The 21,325-nt window shown below is 41.5% G+C and overlaps 1 protein-coding gene across 2 annotated transcripts in view; it reads left to right on the top strand.

Moving 5' to 3' along the window:
- Positions 1–21,325, top strand: part of LOC147181162 (zinc finger protein 521-like) — a 205,092-nt gene that overhangs the window by 172,163 nt on the left and 11,604 nt on the right. For both annotated transcript variants that reach the window (XM_086082040.1, XM_086082038.1), the window contains exon 10: positions 7,445–7,560. In XM_086082040.1, coding sequence (XP_085938166.1) covers positions 7,445–7,560 — 116 coding nt within the window. The remainder of the gene's footprint in view (positions 1–7,444; positions 7,561–21,325) is intronic.

Genomic DNA, 21,325 nt, shown 5'->3' with positions numbered 1-21,325 from the left:
GAACAAAAAGGAAACAATACAATAAACAATACCGTCATCAAGTGACTGCAGTATTTACCACAATGATGGGACTGTTAAATGTCATGACATTTTATTATCGTCATCATAATCACATGACCTCACAGTAAGGCTCTGAACTTCCATGTGCATGGTTGCTTTCCTGTTACAGAAGAAAAATTGTAGAAATCATCCTTTGACTAGTCTGGCTGCAGAACGGCCTCCGCATTTGTGATTAAGTGTGAACAAAAACACGTAGCTTAGAAGAATAAATAAATGACAAGCAGGGAGAAAAAGTGTGGGGTTGTTAACTTTGTTTCCCTCCCTGCACAAACAACTTAGTATTGGTGCAGTGCAGCCTGCAGAGAGCACCACCCTGCCAAAATAAAGATGAGCTGGGGCCTGTAGGATAGGACATGGGTGGCCCCTGAGAGCCAATCAGAGGGCTTAATATCCCCCTCAGCGAGGAGACCTTGGGCCCCCGTCAGCCCCGACACCCTCGACGGCTCGCTGACTCCACTAAGTTGTCTTTCTCGCACTTTCTCTTAGCACGCAGAGACACACAGTGGTGCTCCTGTTTGGATGCGCTTGTACTGTATATTATTGCCAAGGATCCCTAGCATACTCCTGTCTTCATGGTGGAGGCTAATAAGTTATTTTATATTATTGATAAGAAGGAAAGCAAACTTTGTATTAGTCAATGGCTAAGAAGGAAAAGTGATCCAAAGCATACCACATCATGCGCTAACATGGAGGCAGAATTGTGACGTGTTATACTTGCTTAACATGTTAGTTTTACATGACTGGTAAGATCTCTGCATGATCCAAAGCATACCACATCATGTGACAAACATATATGTACCCATTGGTTTCCAGTCCAGTATTGCCGGCTGAGCTGTGCATGTAGACATAAAGAACGTCCGACTTTGGTCATCACCATTGTGTTCAGCGTTTTGAAGGCCCCCACCCTCCCACGTCTCGGATCCATTTTTATTTTCGCTGCATCGACTTCTTCCTTCGCTAGCCAAACACATAATGAGGGCTTCCTGCAGTTGCTCTGACCTGCTGCTGTATAGAATATGCACACAACAACACACCACCAATGATGAAATAATCCCGAGTCGCAGTTACCACACAGACAAAAGATATTTCCTGGACCTTCTTGCACCAGCCACCTATTAAATTACACATTTTCCCTCATTGCACTGGGATAACCACTCGACAATATTTGGAAAATATCAAACTTTTTTTTTTCTGTAAACATGCAACTTTATTTTCCCAAAACAGAAAAAGAGTTAACGTCTCAACTTTATTCCCGTAAAATGACAGATTTACTATAAAAAGTAGATATTTAAAACTTTCTGACTTTGACTTTGAAAAACGCTGATGAAATACTCCATAGGCATGTTTCCGTCAACACACAACACACACATAATACAAACATATTTAAACACATGTAATTTTAAAGAGAACAAGAGCAATGGATAAATAAAAAATATTGTGTAGTACAGGGAATCCTCAAGTTACGGCGGAGTTCCGTTCCTTCTTATGCTGCCGATGTAACCCGAATTTCGACCTAAGTCGGATTTCCCTGTTAAAGTCGATATTTACATCAAAATACTTTGTATAGTAATTTTTAAAAACATATTTGAGCGACCCGGAAGAGCCGGAACCAATATTTCGTGTTTCCGCACGGACATTCAGAGCGGAGCTAATTCGAACTTAAACACGGAAATGTGACGCACCTGATGTCGAGCGGACCGGCTGATGGACATCCGTTGCTGGAGGTAACAACACACATTTAAATACATTTAAAATGGCGTGATTACTGTGGGAAATTAACGAAGAAGAAATTGCTACGGACAAGGCTCGGGCGCCGTAAAGTCGAAACGACGTAGGTCGCGTACGACATAACTCGAGTACTCCCTGTATCGATTCTTCTGCGTTTACAGTATTGTAAACAATCCCATTTTCCAAATAAACAAATGTATCATCTCAAAATAAATGTCAAGAATCATGCCCAAAGATGTTACTTTATAAAATCAACCTTCACCTGCCGCTTTGTGTAGGCGTAAAAAGCAGGATTACAGCAGATGTGATTCGCTAACGTCAACAAAAATTTGTCTGTACTGACAACTTTGTTTTCGTTCTTCTTCATCTTTCAAATTTAGGCCCTCTCAGAGTAAGATGTGTGCCACCGTCAAGTGGCCAAGAATAGAATTACACCCAGATTAGTTGAGATTGAGGACAACAAAGAAGTTTGAACTGTACTAAGAAAATCTGAGAAATAGCAAGATTGTGAATCCAGAACCCGCAATAGAGAAGGATTTACTGTTCACAACTTTATTCACTTTAAATAATTCAGTTTGGAAGTGCAATATTACAGCTTTTTCTACATCATGCATCCACCACCAATGCCCAGAGGAGTACGAAGAGCCCTGACTGTTTTACTCTGACTGCACCAACAGCTTTTATTTCCCCTATAAAGTACAGTGTGTGGACCCTGCACACTCCACAGTTTATTTGGGGAGGGAAGGGGTGGAGTGGTGGAGGGTGACATCATGCATGTCCCCGCGGAGTAGCGGACATCTGGCGTTGTGCTAGCATTAGCCTGTGATGTTAGCTAGCGTACGACACTGCACGCATGAACTGCTAAATTTCCACAGTTGGGATAATGCAGTTACGCTTTGGGCCAGAGGTGGCAGTCATGAGTAAAAAAGTGACAAACTGCACAAAGATCCTTTAACTCTTTGACTGCCATAAACGTTATAAAACGTTTAGCATAAACCTAGGGAAGGGCGCCGAGGACGTTAAAAGACGTCCCCTATGTTTTTTTTTTTTTTTTTTTCAAAAACGGGTGCAGGAAAGCCTTGGGCAGCTGTGCTGAAAGTATCAGGCAGATATGATTAGTCAAAGACTCGTTTTGGCCCCTAGAGGGCAGCGATGACTCTCTTTGCACAAGGTTGGATGGGCCGCCCACCGTGGGCGTCAGTAGAAGACGTGAGGCGGAGCTAGAGTGTTGAGGAGACAATGGCTGATCCAAGCCACAATGGCTTGACCAAGCAACCGGTTACAAGCAGCTAAGCTTGAGCATTTTTTTCAAAGACGGAAAGCATCAATCAATACTAAAAAGCGCATTGATGTCAACGATGATGATGACTCCGAGCTCTACGCCAAAGTTGGAAGCTTTGGCCTGTTACTATCACGTAGTAAGCCTCACCGGCTAAGCGCGGCTAGCGCTGCTAAGGCCGGAAAACGCGCACAATAGCCGGCCGGGTACTTCTGCACAAGCGGACATTCGATCGGACGATGGAGAGTAGTGGAAAAGCATCGACCAATGCACATTGATGATGATGATGATGGTCACTCCCGAGGTTGACGCCGGAGTTGGAAGCATTGACGCGGCCGTTATTCTCTCGTCATAAAGCCTCACCGGCTAGCGCTGCTAACGCCGGAAAACGCGGAGCTGCACAAGCGGACATTCGATCGGACAATGAAGAGTACCCCGAGTCCAATGCATATTCATCGGAGGAGCGGGTACAGTCTGATCACGGAGAAGACACTGTTTCTGGACTACGATGCCACCATGAATGGAGTGGATAAAATGGATCAGAACATCTCCTACCACCCGGTATAGCAACTGAAGGACACGGGGAAGCGAGACGTAACGAAACCGTAGCATGATCCTGATATTAGACTTGATGACACCCTGCAGTATATACTTGCTATTCCCCGGAAAAAAACGGCCTGCAAGAAAGTGGCGCACGCGAAGAGGCAATCTGTTGTGCAAATGCTGTTGCGTCTCTTTGCACGCAGGAGAGTGTTACAAAAAGAAAAACTGTCGTTGAAACATCCACATATTTGTAAATAGCACCACAGTTGCACACATTTGTAAATAGTTTGCCAAATTGTTGTCAAATTGTTACACTGTTGAATGTAAATAAACGTATTTTGCTATCAAAAAACACTTTTTCATTCTTGGTGGTAGTGTTTTATAGAAGTAAAGCACTATTTAGGTGTTTGTGGCATCATTCATGGACAAAAAGAAGTGTAAAATTCACTAGAATGCATGAAATAATATCGTTTCACTAAAAGCTTGATTTCTCCATATTTTGGTCCAAAACAGGCGAAATTGGGTCAAACTAACCATTTTCTATTGTTGATTACTAAAGAACGGAATAAGGTAGAAACAAACTTTTTTTTTCTGATGAAAGATGAAAGTCCAATCTTTCATTTGGTAGTACGTGTGTTTCCATAGTCCAAACAGAACATTTTCTGTGGACCTTGAAAGATCAGTCAAAATGCTTAAATCGGCTGGCACTGGCGGCATCCCTTTTCTGAAAACGTCTGGCAGTCAAAGAGTTAATTACAAGTTTAATTATTTTTTTTTAAAGTCTAGTCAAAAGTGACTACTAGTCTAAAAACAGTATTCTGATTAATATTTGTTTGTGGAATACAAATTAAGCACCCATTTTTATTCATCTCATTCAATTGCCACACTGTGATGTCATTTTCAGTCGACAGCAAGTGGCAAAATGTCCGCCCCCTGAGATGAATAAAAACGGGTGGATTTCGCTGCTTAATTCATATTCTACAAACGCATTATGACTGTCGCAGATCCATGCCGAGAGGACCGTCATGACCCCCACTGCCGCCTTCCACCTCACCTCGCCCCCTGCGCCCGAGCGCCTTCCTCCTTCTCCACATGGCTCCTCGGTGCATTTATTAGAAGAAAAGTTATTTTCAGCTGTAAGAAATTTAAATGAAGGCCCCCGCATGCTAACTTTTTTTTTTTTCGCGTAGCACGCGGTCCTTTGAGATTCAACGGCCGTCGTTAAAGCACAGGGGTCCGGGATAACAAACGACACGTTTGAAGTGCTCCTCGGAGGACGCCAAAACACACCCACGCATTCAAGACGCATCCACTCGACACCCACACCGCTGCCATCCCCCCTTGGCTCTGCCAGTGTGGACTATGGCTTAATTAAAACACAAATATATATGTATGTGTAAATTGCCAGTGTGTTTATATGGTGGCGTTATGAATAAGTAGCGCATGCAACACCATGAATATTTATATTGTCAATATAATTAGCCATGTTGACTAATGGAGGCCATGTTTTGCACTTGAAGCCATGCCAATTTTTGCTCTTGTTTATTTTTCCGCCGTGTTGTTCCCACCGTGGTGCTAAATATGGAGAGTTATTATTCCCGACACACAATATGCATTTGGGAGTGTTCGTGCCGTGGATTTGACCATTGTAGCATTACTGATATCTCAATTGTTAACGTTGTTTTCTTTTTTCAATTATATCACTTAACAAGGTTGTTGTTCCGCAGATGCAGTCCTTGTTTGTTTGTAATTAAGCCATTTTCTTTGCCATTTGACATATTCTCTTCAATTTCCTTTCAGGCAAATGCAATTATGATGCTGCAGTCGCGCTTGCAGCAAGGTCCCCCACTTGTCTATTATTCGGCAGTCTTTGTGCAGGCCAACAAGTAATCATAATCTTACAAGATTACAGTCCTATTAAAAAATATTTTTTAAGCGTACAAGTGGTTGTTAATATTACAGGAATAAAACAAATATTTGTTTAAGAACATAGTCCGGTTTTTTTCCAAGAAAAAAAATCTGATGAAAAAAAATAAGCATTATTACAAGAATTTAATTATAAATTTTTATAGTCAAGTTTTTGCAATAAAAACATGTAAATTATGAGTCCTCATTTTATGAGAAAAGAGTCAATTTACAATAGTAAAGACTGAATTTTCAGTTTTTAAAAATGTCTCCATCAAGTCTTTTAGTAACAATTATATTATCATATTTTGCACCTCTCTTGACTGCGCTAGATAGAGAGTGCATTATTCCCGAAATAAATTACATTTGAAGCGCTCGTGACATGAATTTGATCACTGATAACATGTTCATTGTTGTTTTTCACTTATATTCCATAGCAATTTTGTCATGTCATATTGTAGTTTGTTGGTCATGACATCATTGTCCTTGCCATTTGAAATATTCGCATCTTTCTCCCGGCACTTTTTCTATTCAAGCCGAAGCAATTAAGATGGCGCCCACTCTAAATTGAAAGAGCGTGTTTTTGTTACACAGGACGCACGCCGGTTTGCCTGCAACAATTCTTAATGCAGCTGACAAGTTGTTCTTATCTGAGTAAAGTTTTTTTTTTGGGGGGGGGGGGGAACCTTACATAGGGGGGGGGGGGATTACAAGAAAAAAAAATTATATATATTTTTTAAGATTTTTTATTTATATTTTACAAGTATAAATGTATTTTTAGTGAAAGAAAAGCAACATTTTTATAGGGAGGAAAGTTTGAATCTTATGAGGATCATTTTTTGACCAGCGATTTGTATATTCCTTTAACAATAATATCACAATTTCTTTTTTGACAAAAGAAATATTGTTATACGAATAAAATAAATTTAAAAAATTGTAAAGTTTGTTGTTGTTGTTGTTGAGAAAATAATCAATAAATTAAGTCCCTAAGTGACAACAGTTAAAGGGGCAGTGTGTCGAATTTTGTGCCATCTAGTGGTGAACTAATAGAATGCAACCACCTAAGTTTGAATTACGGTGCCTCGGAGAGACCACATTTTGCAAGCCTACGTACGCATTACTACTTTTACTACATTCATGAAGTTCTTCTCCTTCACAATCTATGTGATGAAGGGTGACACAAAAAAAACAAGATTTTTTTTAACAATCCAACAAAACCAGTAGTGATGAAAGAAGAATATTTTATTCATAGTAATTGAAAATTGCAATGTTTTAAGAATAAAGTTGTGTTTGACATGAAGTATAAGCTCATGAAAATAGTTAGATTTGGGGGGAAATATAAATGGAAGAATACAGTCTTTTTTTTTAGAGAGAGAAATAATTAAGAAAATGGATGGACGGATGGATGTAAAATGTCATACCCTGGGGGGGAGTATCCATTTTACAAGAATAGGAAACATCTTGTGTAATATCAATTCCTGATTTTCTGAAAGTTCTTTTTGCGAAATTTTACTTTTGGGCAAAGTATCAACCTTATGAGAAAAAGTTCTTCAAGTATTTTTCTCAGGGGTAAAAAAAAATAAATAAGTAAAGCTATTTCCTTGAATTGGAAAGAAAACCATGAAGTCATATTTTTCTATGAAACAATAGTAATTTGTTTTCCATCTTGTTGTCCCCACATAGAGAATCATCGTTCACGAAACAAAATGAATTTGTGAGCGCTTGTGCCGTCTATTTGACCACTGATAACGCATCAATTGTTGTTTTTCAATTAAACCCCATAACAATATTCCTATATTGTACATTGTAATTCAGTCGTGTTCTCTTCAGTCCATTTATTTCCATCCAGGCAGACGCAATTATGCTGGTCCGAGCGGAGGGATCGTTTTATAACACGCGCGGAATCTTAACGCTTTTCTTCTTCCGCAGTGTTCGTGCAGGCCAACAAGCTTCAGCAGCACATCTTCTCCGCTCACGGCCAGGAGGATAAGATCTACGACTGCTCGCAATGTCCTCAGAAGTTCTTCTTCCAGACGGAATTGCAGGTGAGCCGCGTGGCGCTAAACGGCCCCGCTCCCCCCCTCCCTAACGCCGCATCGGCTGCGGATCGGAGAAGGAATTACTTGAGTCCGTTGGAAAACTCATTTGCGATACCCAGATATGATTTGATTTGCTTATTAGACCGGCAGAGCAGTAAAATATCAGGAATTAAGGGATTAGCCGAATGCTGGTTTTTGAAGCGGTAATTACGCGCGGTGCCGAGGCAAAAACAGAGATGGGGCGAGCCAGAACGGGTGCATCTCGCCTTCTAATCGCAGAGGAGGCCTCGTGGCTAAATATGAGTGTTTTCCTCGAGGGGGGGGGGGGGGGCATATCTGCCCTTCAACAAAGTTACTAGTTGGACTTGTGAACTCGTAGCGTTGGAGAGATAATCCATTTTCTGGCAATCTTTTTTCACTTCTTTTCTCCTCAGGGAGTGTGAAAAAAATGAAACAGGCCTTATTATTTTATTACACTAGTGGTGTGTGTGTGCGTGTGTGTGTGTGTGTGTTTGGGGGTTTCTCCATAGTGCGCATGGCATCATTTTTTTATTACCGTTTGAAGATGAATCATTAAAATCTTACTCCATAAAGCACCTTGTTCTGCTCTAATCACTGGCGTTTTCCCTTAATTTGCCAGCGAGGGTAAAAAGAAACAAATGAGGTGCGAGTCTCCAAACGCGGCTTCCTGAATGCGGGATTAGCCGGCAGCCCGACGATGCGCTCGTCTGCATGAGCGGCCAGTGTGCCGGTCTGCCAGGAGGAAGGTGAATGTGATCATTATCTGATGGTCATCTGACTTCTGCAAACATGAATTAAACAAACGCCAATCCTGGATTATTTAACACAATATCACTGATACATGCTTAGACTATATAATTTTGTCCAGCAAAAGTCAGCGAGTTTAATGCTAACATGTAATGTGAAACGTCATGTATGGACGACCAGAAATGATCGTTCTATAAAATTCTGTGATTAACGCACTCCTGTATAATACGCCCCACCAAATGATTAACATTTTTTTCTCTGTACTTTCTTTTTTTGCGTGAATAATATAAATTAACAAAGATTTCTATTATACCAATAAATAAAAAAACTGGTTACAACCAAGCTCTTTTCTAGGGATGTTCAATAGCGATACATAGTACTAAACTCTTGAGTAGTCACCGATACCGATACCAAGTACTGATACCACTTGTACTTTTGTTACATAATATTTCCCCCCAAACCTATGACAGATCATTTTAAAGAAAGACCTACACTATGGGGGGAGGGGAGACTATGGATGAAAAATAGCCTTCTGGCTAATTCTAGCTTTTTAAAATCAAGTTTTATCATGTGTTTTGTGAAATTGCACTGTCCCCTTTCAAATAAACCAATCTCAATGTTTCAATATAGCATTTTCTTAAAAATAAAATTAAAAATAACATTTTCTATTCTTTTAATTTCTACTTCCTGATCGTAAAATGGCCACAAGAGGTATTGGTTGCCATCGCGAGTACTGATACCTTGAAAGCTGACCGGCCTCATACTGATACCTGGTATCGGTACTCGCCCACCCCTACCTATTTTTTTCCCTATATCTATGATTAAGCTCTTTCAAAGTATGTTTTTTTTACTGATTTCTAGTACACTTCATGCACTTCCCCGTAACTCAATATGCTTCACATACTGTATTTAAAAAATAATAATAATAATTACCAATAAGCCTCTAAACAATGTGAACAATTTTTATTACTTATTATGCCCCCTTTATTAGGAAATGTTTTGGGTGGGGGCAACAAAAAAAAAGTGAGTGTCAGTCACAGGATTTTACAGTCGATATTCTGCTAATTATACGCCTTCAAACTACTGCTATATCGTCTCTCTGCTCTTTTGGGATGACTATGAAGTCATTCTTCTTCTAGACCTCATGCTGCTCACCATTTTGCATCCCAAAGTGAAAATGCACTCAAGGTACATATCTCTCAATTTAAGACTTGCTAATACTGTAAAAACTCACCAACGATGGCTTAAAATTTTGAAAAAAACAGCAGGGGAACAATGCTATCAATGCGCCGCCAAATAGCGCTCACTGGACGTGATCAAAAATAAAATTTGCACACAATTGGAAGAGCCTGTGCTGGAGAAAACCGATCCTCCTTGGAAGAACGAGGGTGGTTTGACATCCGCCTCGTCCCCGAGGTGCTGTTCCACGAATGATGACACGGTTTGAGTCAGGAGATGAGAGCACAACATGACAGACCTGTGGCACTTTGTTGTGAAAGCAGGAATGAGCTTGTGGGGGTCAAATAGGATCATTAGAGTCAACCTGTGCTTGCAGGAAGCTCCCAAGTGAGTTCATCACAAACAGCACCTATAGAATAATACTGCCGTGCTCTAAAACGCAGCAGAGAATACGGGATGCCACAATGAAAAAAGCTGTATTTTTCTCATAATTTTTTTAATTTTTTATATATATATTTTTTTAAAGAAAGGGACAGAAAGAAAGACAAAGTAAGAAAAAGAAAAATTGTATTTATGATACTGGAGAATATGAAAGTCAGAATTTTTACAAGAGGGCAAGAAAAAGTAGGAATCTCACAAAAAGGAAAGTGGGTTTTTGGATTTAGAAAAAATGTAATCTCGGGAGAATAAAATTATGAAGAGTAGTCACTTTGGAAGAAACAACTATGAAAGTAAAAGTGTATTCTTAGGGAAATTAAGTCTAAATCAAAGTAGTAATCTTAATACAATACAAGTGCACTCTTAAGCATAAATGAAAAATGTATAGAAATACAGATGTTTTGTCAATAAACGTTTCCCCAAGAAACACACTGTACTATTTATGTGTGCAAGAATTCAATTAGTTTGAGTTTATTATTTTTTAGAAAAAAAATTCTTAAGAGACAGGCACAATATAATGTGAAAAGAATAGAAAGATGGAAAAAATAAAAAAATTTGAGAGGGAGTAGCACCTTTACAAATATAAAAAAAGTAATCTTACAAGAATAACGTAGAAGTGAAAATACAGTGGTTTTCATAAATCTAATAGTTGTTCAGCCATTATTATACTGTGTGCTTTTATTTTGAAGGTCTGACTATTGACAGGATGTTACATCACCGTGTCTGAGCTTTGCCGAGCAGAACGGGAGGCTTGTTGTTGTCTTCGGTTGTTAGAACTAACCTTCCGTTGAATGTTTTGAACACAACTTACTAAATGCATCGAAACTGAGAAATAAATGTCAGTTACGAATGTTTTTGTATGAAAAACAAGTGCATGTACGAAAACTGCCACAAAATAATAGTGGGAAACCATATCATAAGAAAACTAGGACAAACAAAAACTACTATTATAGTAGTAATCAGGAGACAAGTCATATTGACTCTTTAAAAAAAAAAGAAGAAAAAAAAGACAATATTAACTCTTTGACTGCCAGACGTTTTCAGAAAAGGGATGCCGCCAGTGCCAGCCGATTTAAGCATTTTGACTGATTTTCAAGGTCCACAGAAAATGTTCTGTTTGGACTATGGAAACACACGTACTACCAAATGAAAGATTGGACTTTCATCTTTCATCAGAAAAAAAAAATTGTTTCTACCTTATTCCGTTCTTTAGTAATCAACAATAGAAAATGGTTAGTTTGACCCAATTTCGCCTGTGTTGGACCAAAATACGGAGAAATCAAGCTTTTAGTGAAACGATATTATTTCATGCATTCTAGTGAATTTGACACTTCTTTTTATCCATGAATGATGCCACAAACACCTAAATAGTGCTTTACTTCTATAAAACACTACCACCAAGAATGAAAAAGTGTTTTTTGATAGCAAAATACGTTTATTTACATTCAACAGTGTAACAATTTGACAACAATTTGGCAAACTATTTACAAATGTGTGCAACTGTGGTGCTATTTACAAATATGTGGATGTTTCAACGACAGTTTTTCTTTTTGTAACACTCTCCTGCGTGCAAAGAGACGCAACAGCATTTGCACAACAGATTGCCTCTTCGCGTGCGCCACTTTCTTGCCGGCCGTTTTTTTCCGGGGAATAGCAAGTATATACTGCAGTGTGTCATCAAGTCTAATATCAGGATCATGCTACGGTTACGTTACGGTTTCGTTACGTCTCGCTTCCCCGTGTCCTTCAGTTGCTATACCGGGTGGTAGGAGATGTTCTGATCCATTTTATCCACTCCATTCATGGTGGCATCGTAGTCCAGAAACAGTGTCTTCTCCGTGATCAGACTGTACCCGCTCCTCCGATGAATATGCATTGGACTCGGGGTACTCTTCATTGTCCGATCGAATGTCCGCTTGTGCAGCTCCGCGTTTTCCGGCCTTAGCAGCGCTAGCCGCGCTAGCCGCGCTTTGCCGGTGAGGCTTACTACGTGTTCATAACAGTCACGCCAAAGCTTCCAACTTTGGCGTAGAGCTCGGAGTCATCTTCATCATCATCATCAATCTGCATTGGTCGATGCCAACTCTCCATCGCCCGATCGAATGTCCGATTGTGTAGAAGTACCCGGCCGGCTATTGTGCGCGTTTTCCGGCCTTAGCAGCGCTAGCCGCGCTAGCCGCGCTTAGCCGGTGAGGCTTACTACGTGTTCATAACAGTCACGCCAAAGCTTCCAACTTTGGCGTAGAGCTCGTTGTCATCATCATCGTTGACATCAATGCGCTTTTTAGTATTGATTGATGCTTTCCGTCTTTGAAAAAAATGCTCAAGCTGAGCTGCTTGTAACCGGTTGCTTGGTCAAGCCATTGTGGCTTGGATCAGCCATTGTCTCCTCAACACTCTAGCTCCGCCTCACGTCTTCTACTGACGCCCACGGTGGGCGGCCCATCCAACCTTGTGCAAAGAGAGTCATCGCTGCCCTCTAGGGGCCAAAACGAGTCTTTGACTAATCAGATCTGCCTGATACTTTCAGCACAGCTGCCCAAGGCTTTCCTGCACCCGTTTTTGAAAAAAAAAAAAAAAAACATAGGGGACGTCTTTTAACGTCCTCGGCGCCCTTCCCTAGGTTTATGCTAAACGTTTTATAACGTTTATGGCAGTCAAAGAGTTAAGACTGACATAAATTACTTTTATGAGCAAATTGAAAATATATAATTGCCCTTAATTTCATGCAATTTTAAAGAAATTTCCTCTAGTTGGGATATATAGGTCTTTTTATATAGGTCAATGTTTTTTGGGGGGACATTTTATGTATCATAAGTAGCCTACTAATGGTATCGGCACCTGGTATCGGTGAGTACTGAAGATTTGAGTAGCAGTATCGGTATCAGTCTGTAAAAAAAGTGGCAATGAACATCACTCATCATACCAGTATGACTTTTTTTCCTCTTGAAAAAGTAGAACTTCGAATCTCACGACTTAAAGCATGCTATATGCAGTATAATAGTATTGATATGACTTTGAGTGTGGCCGTCGTACTTTTTGGCATACAAGAACCGGTGCAGGTTGCGAGCGGTCCAAGTTGTGCAGCTTGTTCCCCGTCCTCGTCTGCCCGACACACGCTGCTCCTTTGTCAGTCCGTGTGAAGTCGGATTGTCTTCCAGCAGCGCGAGAAGTGGAAACTCCCGGTGTTTGCCGCGTCTCCGCTTTGCACTTTTCTCCCCGACACTTTGGCTCCTCGTCTCTCGCCGTAGTTGCAGAGGTCAAGGGGGGGGGGGGGGGGGGGGCGAGCGGGCAGAGCCGCGGCGGCAGGTACCGGCAAACGGGAAGGATATTTTATTAATTCGTTGCCGAGTTCCTGGAACAGACCAAAGGCTGTGACAAGTATCCAGCGTGCGGCGCCTCGCAGCCTCTTCCTCCTTCTCCTCCTCATCGTCCCCCCCCCACCCCCCACTGGTGAACTCTACCCTGCGAGGGGGCTAGCCAATTTTCGCCAGCCTGTCGAGATGGATGATGGGAGTGCATCCGTCTAATCAGCCCTCCGAGGACCCCCCGCCCGGCGGCCCACCTCAGACTGGTCAGATTGACTGACTCCTGGGCCACTGGGCCCCGGAATCCACATTCCAAAGGAGAATAATCTCCTTCCCTTCACAGGCAAAACAAAAGAAGTCAGATGCATGCGCCGGCGTTCTTGCACAGTTCTCCGGAGGCCCCACCCCCCTTTCACTGTCTTCACCCTCTGCACCCCTTCTCCCTCACCCCATTAAAATATAGAGCAAAGTCTAGATACTTCACGAGGTGCTGACCCTCATCGAGACGTATCTACCCTGCGATACAACCTCGCGCTCGTCTTTGGTGAAAGCATCCTCCCCCCCTCCTCTTACGAGACTTAAAAAACATCCCCGGGCGATTGCGAAAGCCACACTGCAACGCGAGACCCGATAACAAACTTCCTCGGCAATGCCGCTCGGCCCGGATTAATTAGGCAGATTCATTAACTGATGGACGCGCGCTATTAGCCGCAGCTTAAATCTGACATCTCGGCGAGAGTGCGGAGAGTCGGTTTAAGAAGAAGCGCTTAAGTTTGGATACCGCAGCGATGCGGCGTAGCACAAGGAAGCGATTGGGGGCATCTCTGTCCTGATTGCGGGGCTGGACTGACTGGAAAGGCGTCTTCAATTGTAGGCTTATTTGGGCAGGATGAAGTCGGATCGCGGGCAATTTTACTCGGTCCCAGTCTAAACAACGTAAACTTTACACCTGGAAGAGAGTCAAATATAATAAATAAATAAATCACTCAAGGGCAGGTTATTATAGTTTTGGAATTTTCATTTGAGTTAGTTTTGATTTCATTTTTTGTTTTTTTGTGTGGTTTTCAGGGTGGTTCTGTTTTTCTGTTCTTTCAACAATGCTTAGTTTTAGTTTATTTTTAGTTAATAAGTTTCAGTATTAGTTTTCGTTTTTTTTAAGTGTATTACCTGATTGCAATATTTGATAAAAACACCATGGTAAAAGGAAAAAAGTAACAAGTTTCTTACCTAGCGTTTCATTCCTGCTGAGTTAAATGAAAAAACAGGTGAGCTGAGCCAGGGGAGCCAAAAAGTTGCTTTTCTATTGGCTGCTGCTAGATGACGTCACTTCTGTGTGGCACTCTTTCAAACGGTTAATATTGAAATAAATATACTTAACCCCCATAGATGATTGCAGTGGACATGACATATTTGCGTGTCTAAAGCAATAAAACGCCTAATTTGGATGATGTCAACGCTTCTGGTTCATGATTGGATCCTAGCTAAACAATCACACTTTACAGCCCTATTATCCTGGCGTACAATATAACAAATAAAAACATGAGATAACCCCCCAAAAAAGTTGTTCTTAGTGGGAAAAAAAAAGAGTCAAAATCAGCAAATAAATAAAAATGTAATCAACCCCAAAGGCTCATATATTAAATTAATTACCAAAGACTAAAACAAATGACATTTTTGCTATAATTATAGTTAGTTATAGTTAGTTTTGTAGACGTAAAATGTAGTTTCAATTCGCATTTTCGTTTTTATTTTATTTCATTAACAAAAATGTTTTATGAATTTTAGTTTGAATTATTTCAGTTTTTTGTTAACTAAAATAACCTTTCTCAAAGGTTGATGAAGGATCCCACAACTTTTCAGCATGGGAGACGGTCACTCTACCACTTGAGGTATGCCGTGCCTACTGTTTGCTAACATATTGCTGTTGTGTCCAAAAGTAGACCAAAACTGTTCTCGGAGGTACGAGGATTCCACCTGACACCAGCGATATACTAACACACAGTAGGAGCGGCATGGCTCGGCCCAAAATAGTCTTTTTAGAGTAAAATTTACTCTACGAAATTGACTGTGTTATATATAATAGGTCAAAATTTAACAAGGAAATTACTCGTATTTTTAACAAGAAAAGTTCTAATTTATGAAAAGCTAACTGTTAGCCTAGATTCTTCTTTGTATTTTTCACTGACCTACATTTACGACCTAAAATGGCCCTCAATGACATCAGCACGTTTCCATTGGTGAACTTGTTACAGCCAACGTCGACGAACAAAGTGGCGCACAGTGTGCTTTTTATTTAAATATGTAAAATTATTTTGCCACGTTAATAAATAAATATTCACTCAATCAAACCAAACTTTATTTATTAAGCACTTTTCATATCATGGATTTGGGTGGCCTAATACCTTATTTTTCGCTGTATCCCGCCCCTCTTACACGCCCACAGGACACCTACCTTAATTGGCGTACCCTCCAAAAGGATCCCTTCATAGACAATCCCGACATCCTTAATGAGTGGAGCGAGTGACGAGCACGCATCGGCATCACGTTCTGCTTAAATGAGAGTCTCCTCTCCCTGCGTGATGCCAGTGATTGCCACGCTGTGACCAATTCCAGCGTTTTAATTAAGCGTATTTATTGGCTTGGCGGTCACCGGGTCAGCGTAAACAACCACGCGGCGTCCGCCCAGCACCGGAATTGAGAGAATGGATGACCAGAAAAGAAAAAAAGTGAAGGGTGTATGTACAAGCCACGAAAGATAAAAAAAAATATCACACATTTTTGCATTCATAATGATATTATAATAATACACAATGCAACAACTAGCGTTTTCTCACACGTTGGTCTGAATGGTGAGCTTGCTGCTGCCACGGTGATTTATTAGCCAAAGATTGAATTGAGGACAAAATTACCTTCCAGCATATCATAGCAATCCACAATAAACATTGCAAATTTTCAAGTTGCTTCAACGTTTTCTCTGTTCATGAGCCCAGATTTGTTTTTGGTTTTGTTTAGTTTTTTTGCAAAAAAAAAGGGAAGTAAATGTAGCATGACCAACAAGTGATACATTTACAAGAATGAAGTCAGACTCTCACAAAGAAAGTATTTTTTTATAAGAATAATTTTGCAATATTTTAAGAAAGTCAGAATCTTACACGAATTGTCTGTATTTTTATTTTTTGTTATAACGTCCTAATCTTACTAGAAAGTCACATTTTCAGACATTCATTTCAGATTTGTTTGATATCAAACTTGTAAATGAAAATTGTTTTCAACAAAACAAGCATAATCTGACAAGTTTAAAGACAAAACCTTACAAGAAAATGGTTGCATTGTTAATAAAAAAAATATATGCACAGGGTAGTGCCTTGAGTTAAAAAAAATTCCATGAATTGAAAACACTTTTATCTCAAAATCTCAAATCATCTTTCCCCATTGAAATAAATGGAATTTCCATAAATCCGTTCCAACCCTTCAATGTGCTCCTTGTGTGCGCAATTTAAGTTTTATTTAGTTTTTAAAGACATGTTTAATTGGAAACAAATCGCCATGATAATAAAGTTAAGATTGTGTATCAAAGGGTCAAAATTCTCTGCACTCTTCATACTTGTTTTTTTAATGTAATTGTTCCAGAATTTGACCCCCCCCCCCCCAACACCCCAAATGCCCCCGCGTCCCAAACGTAAATCAAATCTCTCTCTGTTTGTCCCTAAGCGTCTTTCAAACACCCCGTTTTCTAGAAACATCTTGATCTGCCACGTGTGACAGTTCCTCACACCTTTGAAAGTTGCATATGTATCCACCCCCCTTTTATATGACAACTTGTTTTCGTCTTCGTCACCCCAGGTGCTACGGATACTGTCACCGTTTCAAAATGTTACACGCCAAAAAAAACTAAAACAATAAAGACAAAATGAATGAGAAGGGAAAACGGCAGCTTGTGAGGAGCCGTCATTAATATTTCAGCTTATTTCTAATTATCCGCCGCACTGTACCGGCGTTACTGTAAACAGCCTCAGATGGCGAGTGATGTTGTGTCACCATCGTGCCGTTTGAGTTGTGTAGGTGCATCAGAATTAGACAGCATGACAGACCTCGCCATCCTGGGAGGATTTTCTCCCACTCAGCGTGCTCGCGTTTGTGTGTGTTTGTCTTTCTGCCGGTCTCTCCCAGGGTCTGATATGTGCACGCAAGCACGTTGTCTGCAGGGAGACATGACAAAAAACTCCCAGAAGCCTTTGAGCTCTTTTCTCTTTCCTGTGTTGCGCCACCAGGGAAAGTTAAATCCAAACAAAGAGGAGATGCTCGGCGCGCTGTGCCCCGATCCGTCGACGCATCTCTTGCGCAAACATGTCGTCTTTACTTTCCGACTTGACTTTTCTAACAACTGTGAAGAATCAACAACAAAAAAATGTTTGTGCTTCTCAGGAAAATCGCTGATTGTTTTTGTGTTTTTGCTGTTGGTAGTTATTTGATTACCGCTGGATATACATTGCAGGTTCAAATGTCCAATTATGATTGAAATTTGTGAGGAATGAACTAGATAAAATGGATGGATGCTTAAAAAATTTGTTTTTGTTTTGTTTGTTTTTATTTTCACCACTGGTACACTTGGCTGTCTATACATTGACAGGATGCCCAAATTGCACACTCTAAAAACAGTTGTTATAAAGTGGATCGGTACATTTTTTATCCATAATTGGGTTACTTTTGACCCAACTGTTTTTAGTTATACTACATTCGACCCTCACATACTTACAGTTCTGCACCCACCCTCGGATTTGTGGCTTTTGTGTGCCTTGCTCAGTAGCGCCGACCAGAGCTGAAAAAGGGTGGTGTCGATATGAAAAATGAATTTCTGAGCTTTTTCCATCAGGTTTTAAAAGCGGCCGATCAAGGTGTTTAATGACATCCTCATGAACTCAGACTCTAGTCAAACCGTCGTTCTGCTTCTGTTGGACCTCACAGCAGCTTTTGATGCAGTTGACCACCAGATTTTATTGTCCTGCTTGGAAAACTCGGGCATGAGAGGTCCTGACATGTCCTGGTATAAATCTTACTTAACCAGCATAAAATTTTCAGTGCAGGTGTGTGATGTGCTGTCCTGGAGTGCCCCAAGGGTCAATTCTTGGTCCTTTATCATTGTACGAGTTTTTTACTGCGCGGGTCCATCCTACGGAAATCTACAAATTGATGTCACTTAGAAACAGTCAAAAAATGCACCTCGAGTGCCTGGATGAGGTCAAAGCTTGGATGGCTTCTAACCCAGGCTGTGAGACCCGTTGCAAACCTTGGATCACTCCAAGGCCTAATTCCTATCTAAAGCTGTCCAATTCCATGCATTATTTCTCTTAGCACTGCCAATATTACATTTTGAAATTGAATAAAACATACAAAGAGAAAATTAGTCAAATAGACCCAACTGGCACCGGTCTGCACAGCAATATGTGTATGCGTCATCATTTCCGTAGCGTGACGTCATCGGTCAGGGGAAATTTTCCGCCCAGTGGAGGAAGGATTTGTATTTTCTAGCTAAACAGCCAATCAGAGTGGTCCCCATTTTGTACACTTCAATTGATGGCACAAACCATGTCTAAAAAGTACAATGACTCTTACTTATGCACAATTATAAATGCTGCTTTTTACTTAGATTTGTTCCTGCTTGTATTTTTTAAATGTCTGACATGTAATTTTATGAAACCATGACAGTAGTTGGTCTCACCAACAACGACTTCACTGCTCTGGCCCTCCTGTGAAAAGTTTGCATGTTCTACTTGTACCGTCCCGTAAACATGCAAGTTAGATTCATTGAAAGCTCAAGATCATCTATAAGGGTGAGTGTGAATGGTCCATGGTCCTGTATTTTTGTGACCTTGCGATGAGCTGTTGAACCCGTCAAGGGTGTACCCTGCCTCTGACCTCGGCTCCAGCTCACCCGCTTAATTCGGAACCTGGACCCTCAGAACTTTGAGGCAGAAATCCGTGCCACAACGTGCTGCTCTGGAGTCTTTAAAATGATTCACCCAATTAGTCCCTCTTGAATTCCACCAACGGCATGATGTAACCCTCGAGTTGCGAAAAGGGGTGTCGAATGACGCCCATTGCCGGTCAATTAAAAGCTCGTTCTCTGATTGGCTCCCCGGTTTGGTGGAAAAACACCAGCGCGCGGGTTCGCGCTGGAGCTTCCGCGCAATCGATCCGGAAGGTGCGCCGCGTGGAGGTTGTCGGTGTCGCGTCTCCTTTCAAAGCGGACTGAAGTGGTTAAATGTGAGAGTAATTGTGTTTTTGTTTCTGGGACTGACACGCGGAACCCCGCGGACCCCATCTCCCTCCCAGTGACAGGCAGAGATCCTCCCCCCTCGCTCTGTCTAATTAGAGGATGTTGCCCAGGGCTCATGTCCCAGGAAGACCCATCCCCCTCCCAAGATGGCTCCCCTAAGAAAGCCTTTAATTGGCTTCTTTAGTCATAGTCTTCATTTTGGCTGGAAAGGCATCTGTGTGTGTGTGTTGCCGTCACCTCAGAATACACTTTGTATCGCTCTCCTGTGTTTCTTCTTTTCTTCTTTTCCTTCCCCTCGCCGGCCCTCTCGCTGACGCTCCCCCCCTCCCCCCCCCCCCCACCCCCGTCTCCCACCTTCCCCTCACTTAATGAGGCCCCATAATAACACAGCAGTTGTGCACTTGTTTTGCTACCTCAGTCAAACAGCGGGATCGCCGCACGGCCCGATTCCAGCGCCATTCGATTGTCTGCGAAGACAGGCTAATGACTATCATTCACAGCAACAAAGCACCCTCTCCCCCACCCCACCCCCCCAAAAAAAGGTGGCCTGTCATCCCCGCTTGCCCCTCGGAAGCATTTAGTTTGCCGCCATTTTCGAGCACAACGCTGTTCGACGTGAGTATTTAGTGGGAATATGACAAAAGGAAGCCATGGAGATCTGTGGTTGTTGTCGGCTGTTACTGTACCGCCACGGCTCCCCCGGGCACTTCTCCTCAAACAAGACAGTCTGTTGCCAAGGAAACCAGGCGGGTTGTGGCACAACGCGGGTGTTTTGGGCGGGTCATCCCTCCCCGCGGCCCGATAAGTGATGACTGTGGAGAATGCCAACTGCTCAATTATTTATTTATTTATTTATTTATTTGATTGTGTTCTTCGTCGGGCTAAGTTGGCCGGCGGTAAGCCTGGCCTGAGGTCAAAGACGGGGAAGGTTTACTGTGGGGAACGCTCAGTCGATACTGGACTGAGTTCAACACGCCATTAAAGATCGAGCCGGGTTGCAACGCCCTTGTCTTTTTTTCTTTCTTTTTTTAACACAACACAAGTAGAACTTTTTGCACATAATCCAAAATGCAGTGCAGCGCATTCATCTCTATGATAAATAAAAACGGAGCACATATGCCACTTTTTTCACTTCTAAACTGATTTTTAAATGTGAGAGACGACAGGAACTTATAGTGTGTGCTTGAAATGACCAACGCCGAACAACTGACATCACCGTATCTCCGCCGTGAGTCGGGTAACCAGACGTCACGGTTTCAAGTTTTCAATTTCAATCATTTCATTCATTTGTAAAAGAAAGAAAAGGCAATATAAAACAATATTCTTCTATGTCGAATGAAAAGGAGCAGAAAGAAGACAAGTCTTATTTTCTCCCAGTAACAAAGTAATTAAAAACAACAACATAAACAACAAACAATTTAACCGACCCAATTTTGAGCCTTGCGTCTCAAGTCTCAGCGGATTTTGTCAGCTGCATGTGTTTTCACGTCCCGTTTTGGGCCACGTGTATGTCAACCGCACAGTTGTCATAGCGATTCATACGACAAACTAATTAAAAAGGCATTTAACTGTCAAATTCTTTCCTATTTACTTTAACATTCACGTTCTCCATCGAATCGCAAACAGACATGTTTTCGTCATACCGGAACTTGACAACTTCCTGCTTTTGTGTGTATGAATCATGGGAAATGTAGTCCTACTAGCCTAATGCTGCGGTCACCGGTCAAACCCAACGCAAGCTAAGGGTTTCTGTTGGCATATTTCCAATGTTACAATGTGGGACCGGCGCGAGGTCAACGCC

This window comes from Leptonotus elevatus, chromosome 1 (assembly GCF_054856555.1).
Source record: "Leptonotus elevatus isolate MCC_2025b chromosome 1, RoL_Lele_1.0, whole genome shotgun sequence".
NCBI lineage: Eukaryota > Metazoa > Chordata > Actinopteri > Syngnathiformes > Syngnathidae > Leptonotus > Leptonotus elevatus.
The sequence above is the reverse complement of the archived record's forward strand: the minus strand, read 5'-3'. Positions and strand labels throughout refer to the sequence as shown.